Source organism: Urocampus carinirostris, chromosome 5 (genome assembly GCF_059441175.1).
Source record: "Urocampus carinirostris isolate Australia breed hairy pipefish chromosome 5, RoL_Ucar_1.0, whole genome shotgun sequence".
In the NCBI taxonomy this organism is placed as follows: Eukaryota; Metazoa; Chordata; class Actinopteri; order Syngnathiformes; family Syngnathidae; genus Urocampus; species Urocampus carinirostris.
Genome location: NC_142353.1, coordinates 17,366,136 through 17,386,451, shown reverse-complemented (window position 1 = coordinate 17,386,451; position 20,316 = coordinate 17,366,136). Strand labels below are relative to the sequence as shown.

General features: G+C 40.4%; 2 protein-coding genes across 3 annotated transcripts; both read right to left on the bottom strand.

Moving 5' to 3' along the window:
* Positions 1 to 4,677: 4,677 nt before the first annotated feature.
* LOC148365637 (general transcription factor II-I repeat domain-containing protein 2A-like) lies at positions 4,678 to 6,552 on the bottom strand. Of its 2 annotated transcripts, none has more exons than XM_088335069.1 (2): positions 5,097 to 6,552; positions 4,678 to 4,694 (listed from the first exon to the last, which is right to left on the bottom strand). In XM_088335069.1, exon 1 carries the CDS (start codon positions 6,344 to 6,346, stop codon positions 5,099 to 5,101), a length of 1,248 nt encoding a protein of 415 aa, XP_088191195.1. In that variant the 5' UTR covers positions 6,347 to 6,552; the 3' UTR covers positions 4,678 to 4,694; positions 5,097 to 5,098. The 2 variants fall into 2 exon arrangements, with proteins under 2 accessions (XP_088191195.1, XP_088191194.1); XM_088335068.1 differs by lacking the exon at positions 4,678 to 4,694 and adding an exon at positions 4,887 to 4,985.
* Positions 6,522 to 16,094, bottom strand: LOC148365636 (arrestin domain-containing protein 3-like). The gene is made up of 7 exons (XM_088334981.1): positions 15,818 to 16,094; positions 14,353 to 14,413; positions 12,622 to 12,793; positions 11,792 to 11,879; positions 11,457 to 11,713; positions 8,292 to 8,368; positions 6,522 to 6,741 (listed from the first exon to the last, which is right to left on the bottom strand). The coding sequence occupies exons 1-7, from the start codon at positions 16,074 to 16,076 to the stop codon at positions 6,522 to 6,524; spliced, it is 1,134 nt and encodes a 377-aa protein (XP_088191107.1). The 5' UTR covers positions 16,077 to 16,094.
* Positions 16,095 to 20,316: the final 4,222 nt, after the last annotated feature.

Below are 20,316 nucleotides of genomic sequence, written 5' to 3'. Positions count from 1 at the left end.
TGTCCAATTATCACACACCTGTCCCCAACCATCCTGAACCCTTTTATAGGGTTATTTTGACTTTTCCTGCCATCCTCCTTGTGTCAGTTTTATTATTTATATCTGGTTCCTTTGCTACTGGAGTTTTTGTTTGGGCATTTTGATAATTGTTTTGTGCCCACTTGTTTGTTTGGTACGTTGGTCCTGATTTTGTTAATACATATCGTCCTTGTTTTGAGCACCTGCCTGCAGTTCCTGCCTCCCCCACATGGGTCCATGATCACCACCATTGAACCATGACACCTAACACAACTTGGCATCTGCTTACTTTCAACAAAACAACTTATGTAGAGTACCATGACAATCACAGCAATCTACACTGATGTTGTTTTCTACTACAAGTGATCTGGAATAGAGCAAAATTAGGCTAGACACAATTTAAAATGATCAAAAAACGTATAAAATAGCGGGGAAACACATAGTTTGACACGCATGCGATCTCCATCACGCCTCCTTTTTGGTTTCAATGTATAATATGGGGCATTTCATGAATAGATACGTGAACCAGTGAAAAACGAGATATTCCTGTAAGTGTTATTTATTGCTTCAATTTTTACTCATCCATTTCTTGTTTTTGGGGTGTTTTCGAAGAAGCCGGTGCCAGGATCCGTGCGGCTACTGTTTCCAGCGAGCTTCGCCCTTTCCATTTCTTCTCCTCCCTCTCCTGTTTTTCCTCGGAGGGGAGCGTTTGAGTCAACTGGACGCCCATCCCGCTGATCTGCAGGAGTCCCGCCGGGGATCACCATGGCAACGGCGGCTGGCGAAGACAGCGAGACGCCAGCGGGCCCACATGGTTGTCATGGTTGCAACTCTGGACGTGGGAGGTGCCGCAAGCTGAGCCGCCCTACTCTTTTCCAAAGATAGCGGGAGGGGGGGCAAAGCTGACAGCTCTCATCTTGTAGAAGGAGCCAAAATGACCAGATAAGGCTTAACGCAGGACGCCCTCATACTCTGAAGCAATATAGGTCACGTTCTGGGTTGGGAGGGTTAAATGTAATCCCATACAGTTACCTGTTGAAGAATGTAACGTAATTCAAGGACCTTAATATGGCAGTAATGCAACTAGATTACTTTCAATTGCTTTTGGTTTACTCCTATACAGGGTTGGGTAGGGTTACTTTAACTGGATAACTTTCAATTACTTTTGGATTACTCCAATATCAAATATGCTAATAAAAGACAAAAGAAACTAAACATGAATAAAATGATGACTCACAACACGTGGTAAGCTGTCTCTCCTGGCTTTGATCTCTTTGATCTCCAGCAAAAATAACATAAAATGCGACAGAAACAAAATCAAAATAAATCCAAACAGCTTGCCAACATCATTTTTGCTGTTCCATGTATTCCGTTACTCCCCAAGCCTGCACAAAATGTAGTCATTTTATTCATATTTAGTTTCTTTAGTCTTTTAATAGCATATTTGGTATTGGAGTAATCCAAAAGTAATTGAAAGTAATCAAGTTAAAATAACCCTACCCAACCCTGCTCCTATATCAAATATGCTGTGGTGTGTTGGGAACTAAATTTTAAAATGTATCATTGACCAAATTGTTCGAATTAGTTATCTGACTCCATTAACCAAAGACAACCTACATTCACCCAACAATGCGCGCTCGTTTCTTGATGGAAAAGATGTACAAGAAAAGCTGACATTTTCACAGGGGGGCAGATTTTATTTCATTAGTAGTTTAACTAAGTGAACTCCATCGAAATCGGCCGAATCAGTCGAATTAGTTCCGTCGGAGTGTCTGGGAAGCCTTCTCTCTCAAGTTCTCCAGCCTTCTCCTCTCGGCCCACGTCTTTCCGCAAAATGGTGTGCCGGCTCCTCCCATGGGCGCGCCAACGAAGCCCCCTGGGCTCCACTATCTCGGAGAAGAGCGCCGCGATGTCTGGACCAACCAAAAATACAGAGAGCGTTTCTCCAAACAATGCCTGCTTTCCTCCGTCAGAGTCCTGTTATCAACAGAACGAGACAAAATATTCTGCATTCGGATCAGCGTGACATCTCTGTTCGATTGAGGGCGACCCAGGACACGCTGGAGAGACGATGTCTCTCGGCTGGCTTGGGAACGCTTCGGGATCCCGTCGGATGACCTGGAGGATTTGCTGCGGTGGGATATCCGCTGCAATAAATCTATTCCATCTGTATTTGCAACAAACTTCTCATTGTAGGTATATTTTGTTTTTAAGATAATTTATTTTTCTCAACTGGGAAAAAAACCAACATAATTCTTAAAATCAGCATAGTGGTTTCATCCAGTACATGGTAAATACTTTTGCTTTTTTAAGTTTTTTTTATCAACTATTAAAAATAAAAAAGGTAACAATTAAAAAGAGAATGGGCAAAATAATCTACACACTGCAGGTTAGTTTATCCTATTTTAGACTGCAAAAATGAAATCTTACCCAATTGGCAGAAAATGTTGCTTATTTTAAGTCTACATTTTCATATTTGTAAGAGAAAAACAAAAATGATAATGCTACTTTGCTATTTTTTTACATTTTATTTCAGATAGATAGATAGATAGATACTTTATTCATCCCCGCAGGGAAATTCACATAAAGTAAAACAATATGAAATGTTAGATTGTAGCATTAAAAAATATTTATAAATTATTAAAGAATGAATGAATACTTTTTAATTTTCATTTATTTTATGCAAATATCCCTAATTACGAAAAATAAAGACAATTCATATTCCACTGCAAAAATAGATTAGCTACAATACCCCATTGGTAGATAATGGTTTTTATGACATTTTAAAAGCAAACTTTTGGGGGGTATTTTTGTGGTATTTTTGTTGTGTTTTAGTATTATTGTGCTTTTATTTTGTTTTTTTTGTGGTATTTTTGTAGTATTTTTAGAGTACAACGGTGCTTTTCTTTGGTAGTTTTTCTACAGTAGTTATTATCTTATTTTTACAACGGCCTCATTTATTTGTATCATATCTGTAGTGTTTTCGTCGTATTACTGTAGAAGCACAATAACTGAAATGTGTGCAAATAAATGCTCATATAATTTAGTCGAATAATAAATTGAAAAAATAACAATTTATTTCATGCATTATATTACATTGTTATTGAAAATATGGAGTTCAAAGGGAACCCCCAAAACGTGTTTTTTTTCCTACTTTCTTGATTTTTTCTTGCTTCTTTCCCATGCCTTCCTGCTTTTGTCATGGTCGCCTTGGCGACCGGTCTGCCCCGCCCCCTGGGCACCAGCTGAAGCAGTTCAACTAATCGCGTGTCTGCTATTTAAGGCTGGATTGTGGGCTTTGCGGGTGCTGGCTCATTATATACACATTGTCCGTTCTGTTATGCCTTGTCCTGTTTTGTTGAGTTGGATGAAGCCTGTGTTTGCACGTTTTGTTAAGACCTGTTTGTTCTGTCTTGTCCCTGAGTTATGGACAACTTTTATTTTGGTAAATAAAAGTTTTGGATCGTCACGCAATTGAGTTCTCCCTTCCTGCCTCCTGCTTCCGTTCTGGTCCGGTCACCCCTTCCATTCCGTGACAGCTTTTTTGTTGTTTTTTTCTTCTTTTTTGTCTTTTGCCTCTTGTTTTCCTTGATTTGTACTTTTTTCACGTTTTTTCCTTGTTTTTTTAATGTATTTTGTAACTTTTTTGAAATTTTTGTTTCTTGATTTCCCTGCTTTGTGCTTTTTTTCTTGCTTTTTTCTTTTGTTCATCATTTAACTTTTTTGTTCTAGTTTTTCTTTTGTTTCTTTTTCTTAGGTTTTTATCGCTTTCTTCTTGTTTTTCTTCCTTATTATGTTCTATATTTTCCCTTTTATTTATTTTTATTTTCTCCTAGATTTTTTTTTTCTTGGATTTTCCCTTTTTTATTTACTTCCTGTTATTTTGTATTTTTCTAGATTTCTACGCATTTTTTTCTTACTTTATTATGTTTTTCTTTTTTTTCGTTTTCCATTTTTCCTTTTTAAAAAAAAAAAATCTTGTCGTTTTTTTTTCATTTTTTTCCCCTTCTAAAGTCAGTAAGAAATTGTAGTATATAGATTAAAGCAACAAAAGCAATCTGATGAGCTGCTTAGGAGCGAAAAGAGACAGTTTTTTTTATTCAGGCGAGCTGAAACAGACGTTTCTCTGAAGGGAGACGAAATTCCCAATAGTTCATTACTACCACAAAGGGATATAAACAGAAGGGCTGCTGCTTGGGGACTGACACATCGGTTGTGTGCTGTAAGTGGCAGTAGAGTCCACGCTACTGTCCGCTGACATACAAACTATGAATGAGATAGCATATGTGCTGTTCAGACTTCCGTCACCACTCCCACTTTTCTTTGGGTGGGCACTGAACACCCCTGCCTCCCCCAGCTAACACCCCTGGGCCACACCCCCCAAGGCATTAAATTGCATTAGTTATTTCATTTCATGCAATTTCATTTATATGTTCATACTTGTTTGTTGGTGTTGTATCGTTAGTTGCACTTTAATTATTTGCCAATTTTCTGTTAGCCAAGTTGGTATTATAGTCATGATTTGTACTCAGTCACCTCAGGGAACTTCAGGGGCGCTGAGAGTGAGCGCACCAGTGCATGTGTGCGGAAAAAGAGAGAGAGAGAGAGAAAGAGAGAGAGAGAGAGAGAGAGAGAGAGAGATGTTGCTGTATTGCAGGGGTCGGGAACCTTTTTTGCTGAAAGAGCCGAAAAAACCCAAATTTTAAAATCTAATCCTAGGAGAGCCATATGTATATTTTAATACCAAAAACAGCTAAATGGAAGAGGAAAATCAACGAGTTTATAGTATAATAAGACAGAATTTATTTTGAACAACATTGTAAGTTAATAACAAAAACTAACAATTATTTATAATTATAACAATCAACTGGTCTGCAGGCTGAGGTTTTATTCATATCTGTCCATGTTTACTTGCCCGCTCTGCTTGTTCACCGCTGTCTGAGGCCCTCAGGTCAGCAATTTCTTATCTAAATCGAAGAAGACCAACAATATATATATTATAATAAGACTCTGCTATAACACGTTGTTCAAAATAAAATTAAAGGTATTTATTGATAAGAAAAGTACTTCTGACTTACTATTAATGCGACTTTTGGTGTTGCATGGTTTTGCTGATGGCTTTGTAGTCCGGTTGGTAGGTGGTGAGGTTCAGCTTCATGCAGGCGTTTAGGCTTCCATCTTTTAAACGTGATCGCAGGTTGGTTTTGATGTGTTTTAGGTGTGAGAACGACTGTTCGCATGCATACGTAGATCCAAACATGGTCAATACAGCAAGACTCACACGCTGCAGTGTTTTGTACGTGACGGGAAGCGCGTTCCAGGTTTTGACAATCAGCTGGTCTGCGCGCTGAAGTCTGTCCATGTCTGTCCATTTGTGTTTGCCTGCCAGCTCTGCTTGTTCTCGTGCAAGGGTTTCCAAATCTTCATTCAGTGACTTGAACTTATTAACCCACATGTCTGTGGCCTTCAGGTCAGCAACTTCTACTTCAAAATCTCTGACAGAGACATTGGGGATGAAACTCAGGTTTACTTTGTCCAAATCACACTTGTGCGGATGAGTGATGAATTGAAAAAGACTAGTGTGCTCACGAAAGTCCCCAAAGCGTGCTTTGAATGACGTCAGGAGAGAAGATGTGAAAACTGCGAGCTGATGGAGATCAAAATGTTCAGGGGAGTCACTTGCTGTGCACTCATCTTTAAATACTTTCAGTTTTTCAAAGTGTAGTAAACGACCAGTCTCAATATCCGCAGTAAAGATTTCCAGCTTGTTTTGAAATGCAAAGACTGCCTGTTGAAGGGATAAGACTGTATATCCAATGCCTTGCATTTTCACAATGAGATGGTTCAGATGTCCAGTCATGTCCACAAGATAATAAAACTTGAGGAGCCACTCAGTGTCCGCTAGCTGGGGATACTCGATGCCTTTCATTTGAAGAAAAGTCCGTATTTCGCTCAGGCAAGCTGCAAAACGGCTAAGCACCTTCCCTCTTGACAGCCAACGCACATTACTGTGCAAAACAAGACCGGGATAATTATTCTCCACTTCATCCAACAGTGCTTTAAACTGGCGATCGTTTAAAGCTCGGGCAACAATAAAGTTGACCACCCGAATGACCAGTGACATCACGTCATCAAGCTGCTTGTCACACATTTGCGCACAAAGTGCCTCCTGATGTAGAATACAGTGGAAGCTGAGGATGGGTCTGTTCTCCTGCTCACGAAGCAGCGCTACAAATCCTCTGTTTTTCCCCACCATGCACGGAGCACCATCGGTACACACAGAAATAAGTTTATCCATTGGTAGATTCTTTTCATTTGCAAACTCCATGAAAGACTTGAATAAATCCTCTCCTCTCGTCGTCCCTTTTAGTGGCAAAACGGCAAGACTTTCCTCACGCAGCGAGTCACCGTCAACATAGCGTGCAATAATACTGAACTGGGATAAATGACTGACATCTGTTGATTCATCCAAAGCGAGGGAAAAAAATTCTGCTGCATTTATGTCATTCACTTGTTTTTTTCTCCACTTGTTTCGACATCATGATGGCACGATCGTGCACAATTCTTGCTGAAAGAGGCATATCTTTTATCCGTTTGATTATTTTATCTTTATCCTTAAAGTCGTCAAAAAGCTCGTTGGCCACATCAAGCATGAATGATTTGGCATAATCGCCATCTGTAAACGGCTTCCCACTCCTCACAATTGCTAAAGAACCAGCAAAGCTAGCAGAGTTAAAATCACCTTGTTTGGCCCATACACGGAGCTGCTGCTGACTCGGCTGGACTGTAGAAAGTAGTTCTTGACAGGCCTTCTTTCTCTTGTCTCCCACTGGATATTTCGCTGAAAATGTGGCATGGCGTGTGTCGAAGTGTCTCTTTATATTTGACCGTTTCATCGAGGAAATGTTATCATTGCATACAAGACACACTGCACAACCTGCTCTCTCAATAAAGGCAAATTGCTCTGTCCATTCCTGCTGAAACGTACGGTAATCTTCATCGCTTTTCCTTTTCGTCATCTTGATTAGAAGGGTTCACCCTGCATAAAAAAAGCTAACCAAAAACGAAAGGAAATATGTCTCCTTTGCTTCAAAATGACTTGTGCAGATTGTTGTAAATTATCAATTAAAATTAGACTTTCCGGGTAGCGGACCTTCCCGCTCACCGGAGAACAGATTGGCTCTTAGCTGCGTGCCTGAACGAAAAGTTGCAGGTGAAAATATATATAAATTAAAATGTGTGTATTTATTTATTTATTTATTGACATGTTTTTTTTTTCTGACTTTATTATTATTATTATTTATTTTGCTAAAGTAACATTATTAGTAAAATTTGTTTCGTTCAGAAATTTTCAGAGAGCCAGATGCCGTCATCAAAAGAGCCATATATGGCTCGCGAGCCATAGGTTCCCGACCCCTGCTGTATTGTGTAGTGCGTGGGTCAGCAACCTGCAGCGCCCTATTAGCTCCTTGGAGCTTTTTTTGAAAATGCTTGGAAACAGGAAAAGAAGAGGAAATGAAATATATTAGTTTTGATCTGATTCTTTTAATAGTCACAAATCAAACATTGTCAGTGTATTTTAAGGCTGTAAAATGTTGAAAATTAACCCCAACATGTAAATTATGTGTGAATTAAATTCTTATTTTAATTCATTAAGGCTAAAATAAGACTTTTTCTCTCTCTCTCTCTCTCTCTCTCTCTCTCTCTCTCTCTCTCTCTCTCTCTCTCTCTCTCAATCTTTATGTCAGCTCCAATGAAGACACCCCCCCACCCCTCCAAAAAGGTGGGACATTACTTTGCGACTTTAACTTTTCGTGGGTGGTTCTGATCCCCATTACCCTCAAAAACCAAGGGATCTTTGTATTCCGGAATTGAAATCTTGGTCCGGTTTATGTTTTGAGGGAAAAATACCTGGGACAATTAGTCAGGTGCAGAAAGTAAAACAGTGCTACAAATACATAACATTCTGCATTCCCTCCACGCGTTCTTATTTCCACGTAATTATTGTATGTTTATAATTTCCCTCAACCAGGAAAGTTGATTATCCCATGAATGCGTGACAGCAATTCTGGCTTCTTAATTGACTTCCACGTTTACAGTTTGAGGCCCTTTCGGAGGTTAGTGAGTGACAATCGATCCAGTTACTTTTAAAGTACAGAAACGGGGCAAAGAAGAAAGAAAAAAAGAAATCAACTTTAACACACTAAATACTGCACTCATTTGGCATGTTCATTACTCTTCTGTCTCCAGAATGTTTTGCTTTTTGATGATACGGTTGGGACGAACCCAACAGAACGACCAGAGGAAGTTTGATGTCAGTGTCTCTTCCCAATGGGTCACCGAGTGAGACCTGCAAGCAGTTAAAAAACTCAGTTCAGTTCCTATCTCATTCATGCAAATAAAGTTCACGTTACTCAAACGAAAGAAGGAATTACTAGAAAACCCCAACAAAAACCCATCCTTGCACTGATTTCAATTCAAGTTGCATCGTGCATATAACCCAAAGGGGTTGACAAAAGTTTTGATTTTGTAGTATAGGGTTTTAATTTGTATTTTGCTTTTGAGTGAAATGTCATTTTAATTTGGAAACTGTGCCTAGAGGTGCATATTCCTTCAAGTGGGTTACACACAGTATCTAGTTATAGTACAATAAACTCCTTCTTTGCATCATTTTTGGGTATAATCATACAACGTTAAACTGAGTATAATTTTTGTTTTCCCATTATTTAAAAAAATAACGTAACCCTTGGAATTCTACAAGTCTTTTGTGTTTGAAAAATAAAAGAGTATAGATGTGAGGAGGAACAAATCTGTTAAAATTATGAATAAATAACAATGAATAAACACATGAATAGTTATATAGTAATAACAATTAAAATTGATTTAATTATGATATAAATAGAAAAACTACAAATATAAACGGAAATAAAATAAATAAATGTATATCGTGCATACATATATTATTTATTAGAAATGAAATACGTATGAATAAAATAGAAAAGGAAACCGAATAAATACCCCACATACATAAAATGTTAGTACATATAAAACACGTAAAAAATGAAAACTATATTAAAAATCTAAAACATGTGGAAATAATTACAAAAGCATTTGTATGACAATCAGTAAATTAAACACACCGAGCATGAAATAAATACATCTGTGAACAGATCATTTTTATTGACTCATACATATTCAATAACAGTTTAATTTCAAACATTTTCGTATTTATTTATTTTATTGATGATGTTGTTTTTAAATTCCCATTTTAAAAAAATATTTGTATTGAATCCATATTTATTTTATCCATATTTAGTTCATAATTTTTATTTTGGTCCTCAAAAGGACACAACATATTTAAGGAAAGCACAAGTGAAGATGGGCAGCACGGCGGCGCAGTGGTTAGCGCTTGTGCGGCACAGTTCATGTCATGGGAACCTGTCGTGGGTTCAAATCCAGCTCCAGACTTTCTGTGCGGAGTTTGTATGTTCTCCCCGTGCTTGCGTGGGTTTCCCCCGGGCACTCCGGTTTCCTCCCACATTCCAAAAACATGCATTTCAGGTGAATTGGCCGGTCCAAATTGTCCCTAGGTGTGAATGAGCAAATGAGTTGTCTGTCCCCGTGTGCCCTGCGATTGGCTGGCAACCAGTTCAGGGTGTCCCCTGCCCACTGCCCGAAGATGGCTGGGATGGGCTCCAGCCCCCCCGCGACCCTAATGAGGATAAGCGGTACGGCTAATGAGATGAGATGAGACAAGTGAAGATGTATCCACTAGACTGGATCGTCATGATTTGCCCATTGCCATCACCTGTGTCCGCTCGTTTTGCCCCAGGTGCTGCTCGTTTCCTGATTGGTTCCCCACCTATTTAAACACATCACTCTCAGTCACGCCTTGTCAGTCCGTCAGCGAACCTCCACACACACAAGGCAAGCACTTTTGACTCTGGCTACCATCCGTCCCGTCCTGTCCTGTTTCCTGCTCGTCTGTCCCTGGCTTCCCGATCGTCTCCGGTTACCTGACTTTATTCTGTCCAACGACAACTCTCTAATCTCCCATCCCGGCTGCCTGACTTATTTCCGTCCTCCGACCACGCTTCGATCTTCCGTCCCACTGCCCGACTTGTTTCAGTACTCCAACCACGCAACGATCTCCTGTCCCGGCTGCCCAACTTGTTTCCGTTCTCCGACCAATCTTCGATCTCCCGTCCCAGCTGCTCTACTTGTCTCCGTCCTCCGACCACGCTCCGATCTCGAGGGCTTCCTGCTTCTCCTGCCCAGCGAGCACTGGATCTCTGTCGTCTTTTTTTCCCGCGCCTTACTTCCCCGATTCCTCAATAAAGCTTTGTGTGAAACGTTATGCGTTTGGAACTATTGTCTGTTGTGGTTCTGACATAGACATTCATTAAATGGTAACTTATGCACATATACACATAAATAAATAAAGATTACATTTAGGTTCATCTGCAACTCATTATGCTTTCAACAGCAATATAAAACCAGAGAATTTCACTTAGAGCCGACTGGATTTTTTTGGTTGACAGCAAGCAAATTATTAGTGATATTCAGGTACTTAAATTTAAGAGGTAGATAAAAGCAGATTGATTTCGTACAAAGTAAAGCATAAGGGCTCTTTTAACCCAGTTGGACATTGTTAACACATACTTAATAGAGAAAATATTTAACCTTTTTGAACTTTTTAACGACATGTCAAACGATGCACCCCATCTTGACAGGAAGGTGTGCAAGTGCTTACGTTTCCCAGACTCGCTCGAAAAAACTCTTATATTTTTCAACTTTTTGGGGTTGTGGGTTGGCCCTTGGAATGTATTTGAAAGAGGAATTTTCTTACTTTCACCATTCTCATGCACACCAGAACTTGCGGTGATAGGCATAGAGTTAGTCGCCCCCTTTCCTCCTACCTAATGTGTTTAAGGACCCCTCGAACAACGCACTCCGCCTTTATAAGTTTTAAAGTACTGATTGGATGTTATAATTTACCAATGGTGGTACAATAGAAAAAAACAGAGCAAGGCAAAGAACCACTGCAACTGCTATCCATCCCTCCTTTTTCTGCAACGCTTATCCTCAGTAGGGTCACGAGGGAGCTGGAGCCCATCCCAGCTATCTTCGGGCAGTGGGCAGGGGACACCGTGAACTGGTTGCCAGCCATTCGCAGGGCACACAGAGACAGACAACTCACTCACTCATTCACACCTAGGGACAATTTGGAATGTGGGAGGAAGCCGCAGCATATGGAGGAAACCCAAGCATGGGGAGAACATGCAAACTCTGCACAGGAAGGCTGGTGGCTGGATTTGATCCCATGACCTCAGAACTGTGCCACCCACAGGAACTGGTGATGCTACTAGCGCGGGCGTTTTTCACAATCAAATACTTGTAGGTAAAACTCTTAAATGACATTTGAGACATCCTTCTACCTTGAGCGTGTACTCGAGGTTGATCTTGGAGCAGTTGCGGAAGGACGGGTAGAGCTGCGTCGGGATGGCAAGAACGTTCCTTACGACGAGAGTTGTCCGAGCCGAAACGGATTCCCCCTTACCGAACGGAATTCGGTTCGTGTGGGTGACAACCTTCCACCGCGCCGCAAACGTTTGCGTCTCACAGAGAAAGAATTTAGGGGTTACCGCTCGATTCGAGCCGTTGATGACCTCAACTGAGACATCCATCTTTTCTCCTATGAAGACCAACAAACGAAAGCGATTAAATAAAAAATGTCTACGTCCGTGATGCCGATCCAATGAAAAGGCTTCACCTTGCGCTAGGCCCATTTTATCAGCCGTCACATTCAAAGTCACCTTGCCGGAGCCGCAAAACAAAATTTTGGTCGCGTACTGCGGTTCCTGAGCAAAATGAATACACAATGTCAGAGTACAGATCTCTGTGTTGTGCAGAAGTCTGGGGCAATAATTACAAAAGTTCACTACAGCCCCTTTTTATCCTCCAAAAACGTGCAATTAGAACCGTTCACAGGGTACGATATCGAGATCATACTCATATTTTATTCCTGCAGTCCAAATTATTAAAATTAGATGATTTAGTAAACTTTTTCACTGCAAAACTGCTATTTAAGGTCAACAAAAACATAGTGCCAGGAAACATCCGTAAATTATTCATTCGGAAAGAGGGAAATTATAACTTGAGGGGCTGTAGTGACTTCATAATCCAAAAGGTGAAAACCACTGGGAAAAGTATGTGTGTGTCTGTGTGTGGAGTCAAGCTTTGGAACGGATTGCAAGACGAGATCAAACGGTGTCCAACTATTCACTTGTTCCGGTTTAGATACAAAGGAACATTCCTGGCGGAATACAGAGATGAGGAGGGTGGGGTATGAGTGGTACGGGAGAATGGGAATAGTGCGTCTAGTTAACTTTGTGTTATTGTTGCTATTCTTATATCAAAACTGTTATTATCAATATAATTACAATTGTTGTTATATCATTGGTATGTTTGGTGGGGAAGATGAAGGGGTAGGTAATAAAAGCATTTTGTTGTTGAGTTATTGTTTTTGTTCTGTTTTTATTTTGATGTTTGAATAAAGTTTTCATTCATTCATTCATTCTGTTCACTCATTCAAGTGCATACTTTAAGACCGATGATCCGCTTATCTGATTTGGAGGCAAATGGGAACTCAGCCTTGGAGAGAAACGGGAACTCCAACCCGGTTTTGCGGATGTTCCAGATGGACTGAGTCAATTCAGCCTTTAAATTGTACACAATTCGTCCCCATTTTCCTTCGAAGGATGAAGGCATATCTCTAAAAGCACATTAACATTGCGTGAGTGCAAGTGTCTTTGTTTGTAAGGGGAAATATGCACATACGTTTTGGGACACCCTAAAACAGTGGTGGGGAAACCGCCGAGCCACAGATAATGCTTTAGCTATACCAAATGACATTACAATACGTGCATGCTAAAATTTGGGTGCGCGTTACTCGAAGGTATTACAGTACTACACCGTAACAGAGCAATGATTGATCAGCTGTCAAATATCGAAGACCTCATTCGCTTAGCGTATTGAACCTTAGTCATGGCGGTGAGAGCACTGAATCTTAACTGTCCAAGCAAAAGGTATTAGGTTTTATCTTATCATGACACTATCTTTACTCAATCTGCCACATTGTACAACATTGTGTTAGCTGATCTCATTCCCATAATGCTCCATTACTGAGCAATGAGATCAACCAAAACCACGTTGTATAACGATTGACTATTCACAGGTGTTTTCAAGATAAAAAGGACGAGTGGTACTGTGAGTAAAAAGTTGTGTGTTGATGGAATACATTCTAATGCCTGATATCATATTGATCAGTGTTTCTCAACTGGTGGGTCTGGACTTATTATTTTGCCGCCACTACAATTTATTCATGCATTTAATTTTATTGTGATTCTGTTCTACTGGGAGGCACAGTACATGGGTTAAAAATGTTGTATTTCTAGCTATTTACCAGTACATAAATATTTATTATCTACAAAATGAAATAATTATGGTTGTTTATAATATTTTGGGGTACAAATTTATTTTAGAAGGTGGCTATTCTAAAGTAGTCTAAGAGGGGAGTCGCTAATATGCGGGCTATTATTTGGGCTCATGCGCAAGTATATAAGGAAAGTTTTGTTTTTGCTGCTCATTCATTTTTATTTTTTATAAACAAGTGAACATATTTTACTATCCATGCTGTAAACCGCACAATCGATAAATTTGAGAAGTGGATTTTGTTTTCTTAATTTGGGTTGCAGCTTGTCATTGGGTGGAATACTGTGTCGTGATTTGCCATTGTTCTCACCTGCGCTCAATTGTTCAGCCCCAGCTGCCACTCGTTCCCTAATTAGTTCTCCTCCTATTTAAACACTTCATTCTCATTCACTCCTTGTCAGTCCGTCAGTGGACCTCAGCGCAGGCAAGGCAAGCACTCTTGACTGTGGTCATGCGCTGGAACACAAACACCAGTGATTCCGCGATCGCTGGGCAGAAGAAGTGGGGCAGAGAAGTCAGGCGCAGGAAAACAGGAAGCCAGACGAGCAGGATGGGACAGACGGGATCGATACCGGATACAGGATACAGGATGCAGGATGCAGGATGGTTCGGAAACAGAACAGGAGTCAAAGTCAAAATGCTTGCCTTGCAAGTGCGGAGGTTCATTGACGGACTGACAAGGAGTGAATGAGAGCACTGAGTTTAAATAGGAGGGGAACCAATTAGGCAACGAACAGCAGCTGACGCCAAACAAGCGGGCACAGTTGAGGACAAAGGGTAATCGTGACACAAAGAGGTGTGTCCTAAGTCATTTGTGGAACACACACATCGAATACTTACTTTTCTGGAATCACAAAAGTAAACGGATACACACTTCTCCCTTGACGGATGATTTCTGATCCTTGAGGGAAAAATGTTGCATAAGTTCGACAAATCACAAATAATGCATATTAAATGGATTATTAAGCGCCCCCTAGTGGTAAAAACAGCTTCATTCATTTATTTATTTTGTTTTTTGAATAGTAAGCAAACATATTATACCTATACCTATATATAACTATTATATAGGTGTATATTTCATGTTCACCTAGAGGCGGATGACATGATTGTCTGCTGCTAAAGGTACCCCAAAGACTCAAAAAGACTGGGCAAAAAAATGAGAGGAAAATGGGGCTGTTTGGCTACTTTAAGTCTTCGTAGTTTGTATCTTTGTTTTGCGCTTTTTTGCGCTCGTTTCCGGTTGCACTAGACCAGGGGTCTCCACCGTGGTGCCGGCAGGGTGCTCCCTAAGGACTGTCTAGGTGCCCGCGGACCTGTTCTGAAAATAGCTCACCAGTGAAATTATTTTGTATTTGTTGACTTAGTTCATTTGACACTGTTTTTAATAATCAACCTTGTGATAAATATTTTTAAACATTTACAGCAAATTATAAAGATGTAGTTTATCTAATCTAATCTAATCTAATCTAAATCCAAACTACTTTATAAATCCCAGTTTTTGTCTGTCCGAAACAACTAAAATGAAAATTCACACAGTTAGGGTTTTTGTCTCCGTGTCTTTAGATAGATTTTGTGTCAAGGCACATCTGTTTTCGTGTGGTCTGCTTTTGTAGGGTCTACAACTTCCTCTGGTGGCCAAATAAGGTACTGCAGCTCCGACCAGTGACCATAAAAAGTAACCACCTCTGTTTAGTCTCCAAGCATCGAATCCACTCTCTATTGGCCAGGCAACTCTCAGCCAATTTGTTTGTTGTTGCTAAGTAGACAAACATAACTACTACAGACACGAGAAGTGACCAAATAGCAGAATTTGAATTCTGTTTTTGTTTGTCCAGCCTTTCACAAGGTTTTTGTTTATTTTGGTTCCAGGGGCAAAATTATTTTTGCTCCTTCAGGTATGCAAAATAAATGCTAATTTCTCCACCTACGAGTATGAAAAAAAAGGAATCTTTAATAATAGTTCATGTATTTTTGATTGATTTAGAACTAAATTATGTTTGGAATAAAGTTTTTACCACTAGGACAGGCTATTGATACACACTGTACCTTAAACACCAACCCTAAAGTCCAAGTTGACACAATCAAAATGCAGCGTCAAGTTTTGTAACCCAAAAGTAATTCAGAGCCAGACAAAATTGGATTCCGATGAAGAATGAACCTGAAGTACTGACGTTGAAAGGGAAATAAGGCATCCTCCCCAAAAACACAAGATTTGAATTCAAAATTTAGAAATAGAGCATTGAAAATGTCTTACTATTTTTCAATTAGACTGCGAAAACCATCGCATTAGTTAAAACATACAAACCATCTCCTTTATTTTTATCCTGAAGAAGGATATGTTCCAAATAGAAATATTTCTCCTCATCTCGGTGGACTGAGGCGCTTCCCCCGTCCGGATGGCAGAACCTGACCTCAACTCTGCCTTCGGCGCTGACCGTCAAACGCTGCACTTTGCTCTCCTTGCTAGCCACAACAGTTACTCTCCCACAGACGACATCTCCAGGAGCGAAACTTTGTCTTTCATCCGGGGGATCGTATTCCACCGACAACGACTTGATGCCCATGGCCGAGGAGTCACATTTATCCCATCTTTTCTGGATGCGAGGAGGCCTCTCTTGACGTGGTGAACCACTGAACTCGTATCTGTGTCACCATGGGACACGTGATCAAGCCTGGAGGTTTCACATTCACAAAAGTAACCCTAGATCGGAACTCATTTCGGCTGGTTAGAATGAAATACAGTATTACCTCGGTTATCACAGTGATAGCAGAGAAGCCAACGTTAGAAAAGACACTCTCACCCTGGCCACCACCTCTTTAACCTATTGCCCACTGATAGGCGCTTCAGAACCATCTAAACAATGAGTAACAGGCTCAGAGACAGCTTGTTTTCCAGGGCCATCACCTCCCTAAAAAATTGTGAATGGTCTGCATTTATATAGCGCTTTTCAAGTCAATGAGAACCTCGTAAAGCACTTTACAACGTGCTTCACACTTTCCCCTTTACACAGTAACTAAACGATAGCAACGTCAGCCATGCTTTTGGGGGCATTAGGGATTCAGTGTCTTGCCCAAGTACGCTTCGACATATAACTCAGAGGAGCCGGGAATTGAACCTGCGACCTCTTGATCCAAGAAGAGCGCTTTACATACCTGTCAACCTGTAGGTTTTTGCCGTACAAAGTACATTTATTATTCATTTTAAGTCGTGTATGACGTACAAGAAAATCTGTACGGAAAAAGGCAAATTTGTCAATTATGGGTACCGTCCGGTATACACCGACTGTCACGAAACGGCAAATCAATCAAGTCGAACGAGTTCGCCGCGGTAGCCTCTATCTCTGTATCTTTTTTTCGTTGTAAAGGCAGCGAGCGGTTTGATGCTACTGTGCGCAGGCATCTGCCGCCTCGGATTTCATGTGGTAGTTATGTAGTGAAAGGAAGTCCGTCTCTTTTTAAATCATGAATGAGTTTAATGCTGCCCTGGCTAGTGTCCTGGATTCAGTAGTGCCCATACAGCTTAAATCACGACTTAAAAGACGCACGCCTTGGTTTACTGATGAAACTAGATCCCTTAAACAAGAATGCAGGAAATCTGAAAGAAAAGCTTGAGGTTTTCCATCAAACCTGGTGTGACAGCTTGTTAAAGTATAAAGCAGCCCTTGCCTCTGCCAAATCAGCCTACCTTTCGAAGGTGATTGCGTCACAAAAGAACAACCCCAAAATCCTTTTCGACACTGCAGCATCGCTTACAAGGCAACAGATCCCAGATAGTTCTGCCCATTCAGCCCATGACTTTATGGTCTTCTTTAATAAGAAGATTCAATGCATACAGGAATTAATTTCTAAAGACAGTATTAATACAACACATACTAAAGGGCAGAAATCTATAGATGCAAGACATGGTGGCTGTCCAGGGAATTTTTCCCGATTTAGTGAATGGTCACTCGATAATCTTAAACAGGTGGTGAATACGGCTAAACCGACGACTTGCCTGTTCGACCCGCTTCCAGGTTCGCTTATTAAAGGTCTTTTTGGGGTCCTTGGACCTTCAGTTCTAAATAACATATCACTCTCCTCAAGTGTAGTTCCAGTGGCTTCTAAGTCCGCTGTTATTAAACCTACACTGAAACGACCCAACCTTGATCCAGAAAGCTTATGTAATTATAGACCTGTGTCAAACCTACCGTTTCTTTCTAAAGTACTTGAAAAAGTAGTGGCACAGCAGCTGAATTATTTCATATCCGAGAACAATCTTTTTGAATCAATGCAATCAGGATTCAGGGCTAACCACTCTACTGAGACAGCTCTGATTAAGGTAACCAATGATCTCCTACTGGCAATGGACTCTGTGGCGCTTCATCATTTTTGCTGCTGCTGGACCTTAGTGCTGCTTTTGACACAGTGGACCATAATATCTTACTAGAACGGTTGGAAAAATGGATTGGTCTCTCAGGAACCGTCCTCTCATGGTTCAGATCCTACCTCTCAGATAGGACGCACTGTGTTAAATATGGCGAAATGACATCTGAGCCCTTTATTGTTACCTGTGGTGTTCCGCAGGGTTCAGTACTTGGCCCCCTTCTTTTCAGCATTTACATGCTTCTATTAGGTGATATTATTCGCAAGTATATTATCAGTTTCCATTGCTACGCAGATGACACTCAACTATATCTTCTGTTGGAAATTTGGAGGCCTGCCTCACTGAGATAAAAGAGTGGATGTCACTCAATTTCTTGCGTCTGAACTCTGAAAAGACCGAAATGTTAGTTATTGGTCCATCTAAATGCCGTGACTTATTCTCAAAAACTGCTCTGAACATTGACAAATGTCACATCACACAGATTGACTTAGTTAAAAATTTAGGTGTCATATTTAACCCCGATCTGTCCTTTCAAACACATGTGAAGAAAATTACTAGAACCGCTTTCTTCCATCTTCGCAACATTGCTAAAATTCGTCCCATGCTGTCTCAGTCGGATGTGGAGATTATAATTCACGCGTTTGTTTCCTCCCGTCTTAATTACTATAATGCACTACTCTCCGGTCTCCCGAAAACCAAAATCAAGAGTCTTCAGCTGGTACAAAATGCTGCAGCGAGGCTTTTAACTAGGACAAAAAAGTCCGATCACATCACGCCGATTTTGGCTAACCTGCATTGGCTCCCTGTTAGCCCAAGATGTGATTTCAAGGTTCTCTTAGTATTATACAAAATCATACATGGACTTACTCTCTCATATCTTCCAGATCTGATTTCCCCCTATGTTCCGGTCCGAAGCCTTCGTTCTGAAAGCGCCGGGCACCGGTGCTGTGGAATGCTCTTCCCCCTGAGATCCGATCTGCAACCTCAGTGGAAATGTTTAAATCCAAGCTTAAAACACACTTCTACTCTATAGCATATGAATAACCTATACCTTTTGTGGACAATATCTCTGTATTATTTGTAATTGCAACATCCTTTGCTGTCTGGTAATCGTGAATGGGGGATACCACATGTGCGGTCAATTCTCTAGGTTTCTTCATTTTCCTCATGTTGAGGTTTTTGAGTTTTTCCTTGCCCTCATGTTGGTTCCAGATCAGGGGATGGTGTAATAATAGTCTAAAATAATAGTCTGTGCAATAACCTTTGCAGCCCTTTGAGACTCTTTGTGATTAAGGGTTATACAAATAAAAATGATTTGACTTGACTTGACTTAGAGAAGTTAAGAAAAAAAGGAAGTATAAAAGGAGAAAATGAAAAAAGACAGATTTGTGGTTATCCCTTCAATCAGTATATTACCAACAATAATTTAATGCAAAAAATGAATTCATAATTTGAATAAGAAAATGTATTATTCTACCTAATTATATTTGCATGTATTTTTTCCTTCTACAGTGAATGTCCAAGCTACTTAATTTATGAACTTTTTTTATAATAAACCTCATTCATGTCGGGCAATTCAGTATCTCACAACAAAATGTTAATTAACAATATATATGATATAACGAAACACATTTACAATATAACATGTTAAACTACATAAATAAACACGTTTGAAAAAAAAATATGGTGTAAGATTATTTTGTATTTTGTAAGGGAAAATACAACATTTTGTAAGGGCATGGAGCCGTGGAGGTTGACAGGTATGGCTTTACTTCCTGAGCCAATGCCGCCCCAAAACCCGTGGAAAACCTATCTTGCAACTTTTTGGGTTTTTCTTTTTTTGCTGCTGCGGCCCAAGGCATAAGCAACCTACATCTGTTTAATATTGGATTTATTACTGACTACTTATACTCCAAGTTCCACTTACACATGTTTTTTCCTTCTTAATTTTGCATTTTTTGGTTGGTGCTTGTACTCCGGAGAGACATATAGTTCGGAAAATACGATACTATTGTCAGGACCAGAACGGAGACAGGACCCACTTGCGTTGCGTTTTATTGGAAGAAAGAGAAAGGGTTGCGCCCACGATCCGGTGGTTGCTGGACACGCTAAGCAGGTCGCTCTGAACGCGGAAGTGGATCTTTTGTGACGAGCGATGGTGGTGTCGGGAATGGAAAAACGGGTCAGTAGCCGTGACAGGAGAGCAAAAACGTGGATGGGTCGGAAGTGAGTCGTAAGCCAGGAAAGGAGAGTAGACGGGGTCAGGGACAATAAGAGGTCGAAAGACGGGACGGGAGAGTAGATGTTGTCAGGATCAAAAACTGGTCGAAGCCGGGGGACGGACTGGAGCAAAAACAGGTGGGAGTCAGGGTTGAAAAAGGCTTGCGGAGTGTTAACTGAGGTTCGCAGACGGACTGACTAAAGGGGACAGATAGGAGTGG

What these genes read in the sequence shown, in the direction of transcription:
- LOC148365637 (XM_088335069.1), bottom strand. Translation starts at nt 6,346, where the DNA reads ATGGAGTTTGCAAATGAAAAGAATCTACCAATGGATAAACTTATTTCT.
- LOC148365636 (XM_088334981.1), bottom strand. Translation starts at nt 16,076, where the DNA reads ATGGGCATCAAGTCGTTGTCGGTGGAATACGATCCCCCGGATGAAAGA. An exon ending in TAAAATGGGCCTAGCGCAAG is followed by an intron (nt 11,714 to 11,791) that starts GTGAAGCCTTTT and finishes TGGTCTTCATAG; the next exon opens with GAGAAAAGATGGATGTCTCA. An exon ending in ACCTCGAGTACACGCTCAAG is followed by an intron (nt 8,369 to 11,456) that starts GTAGAAGGATGT and finishes AACTGCTTGCAG; the next exon opens with GTCTCACTCGGTGACCCATT.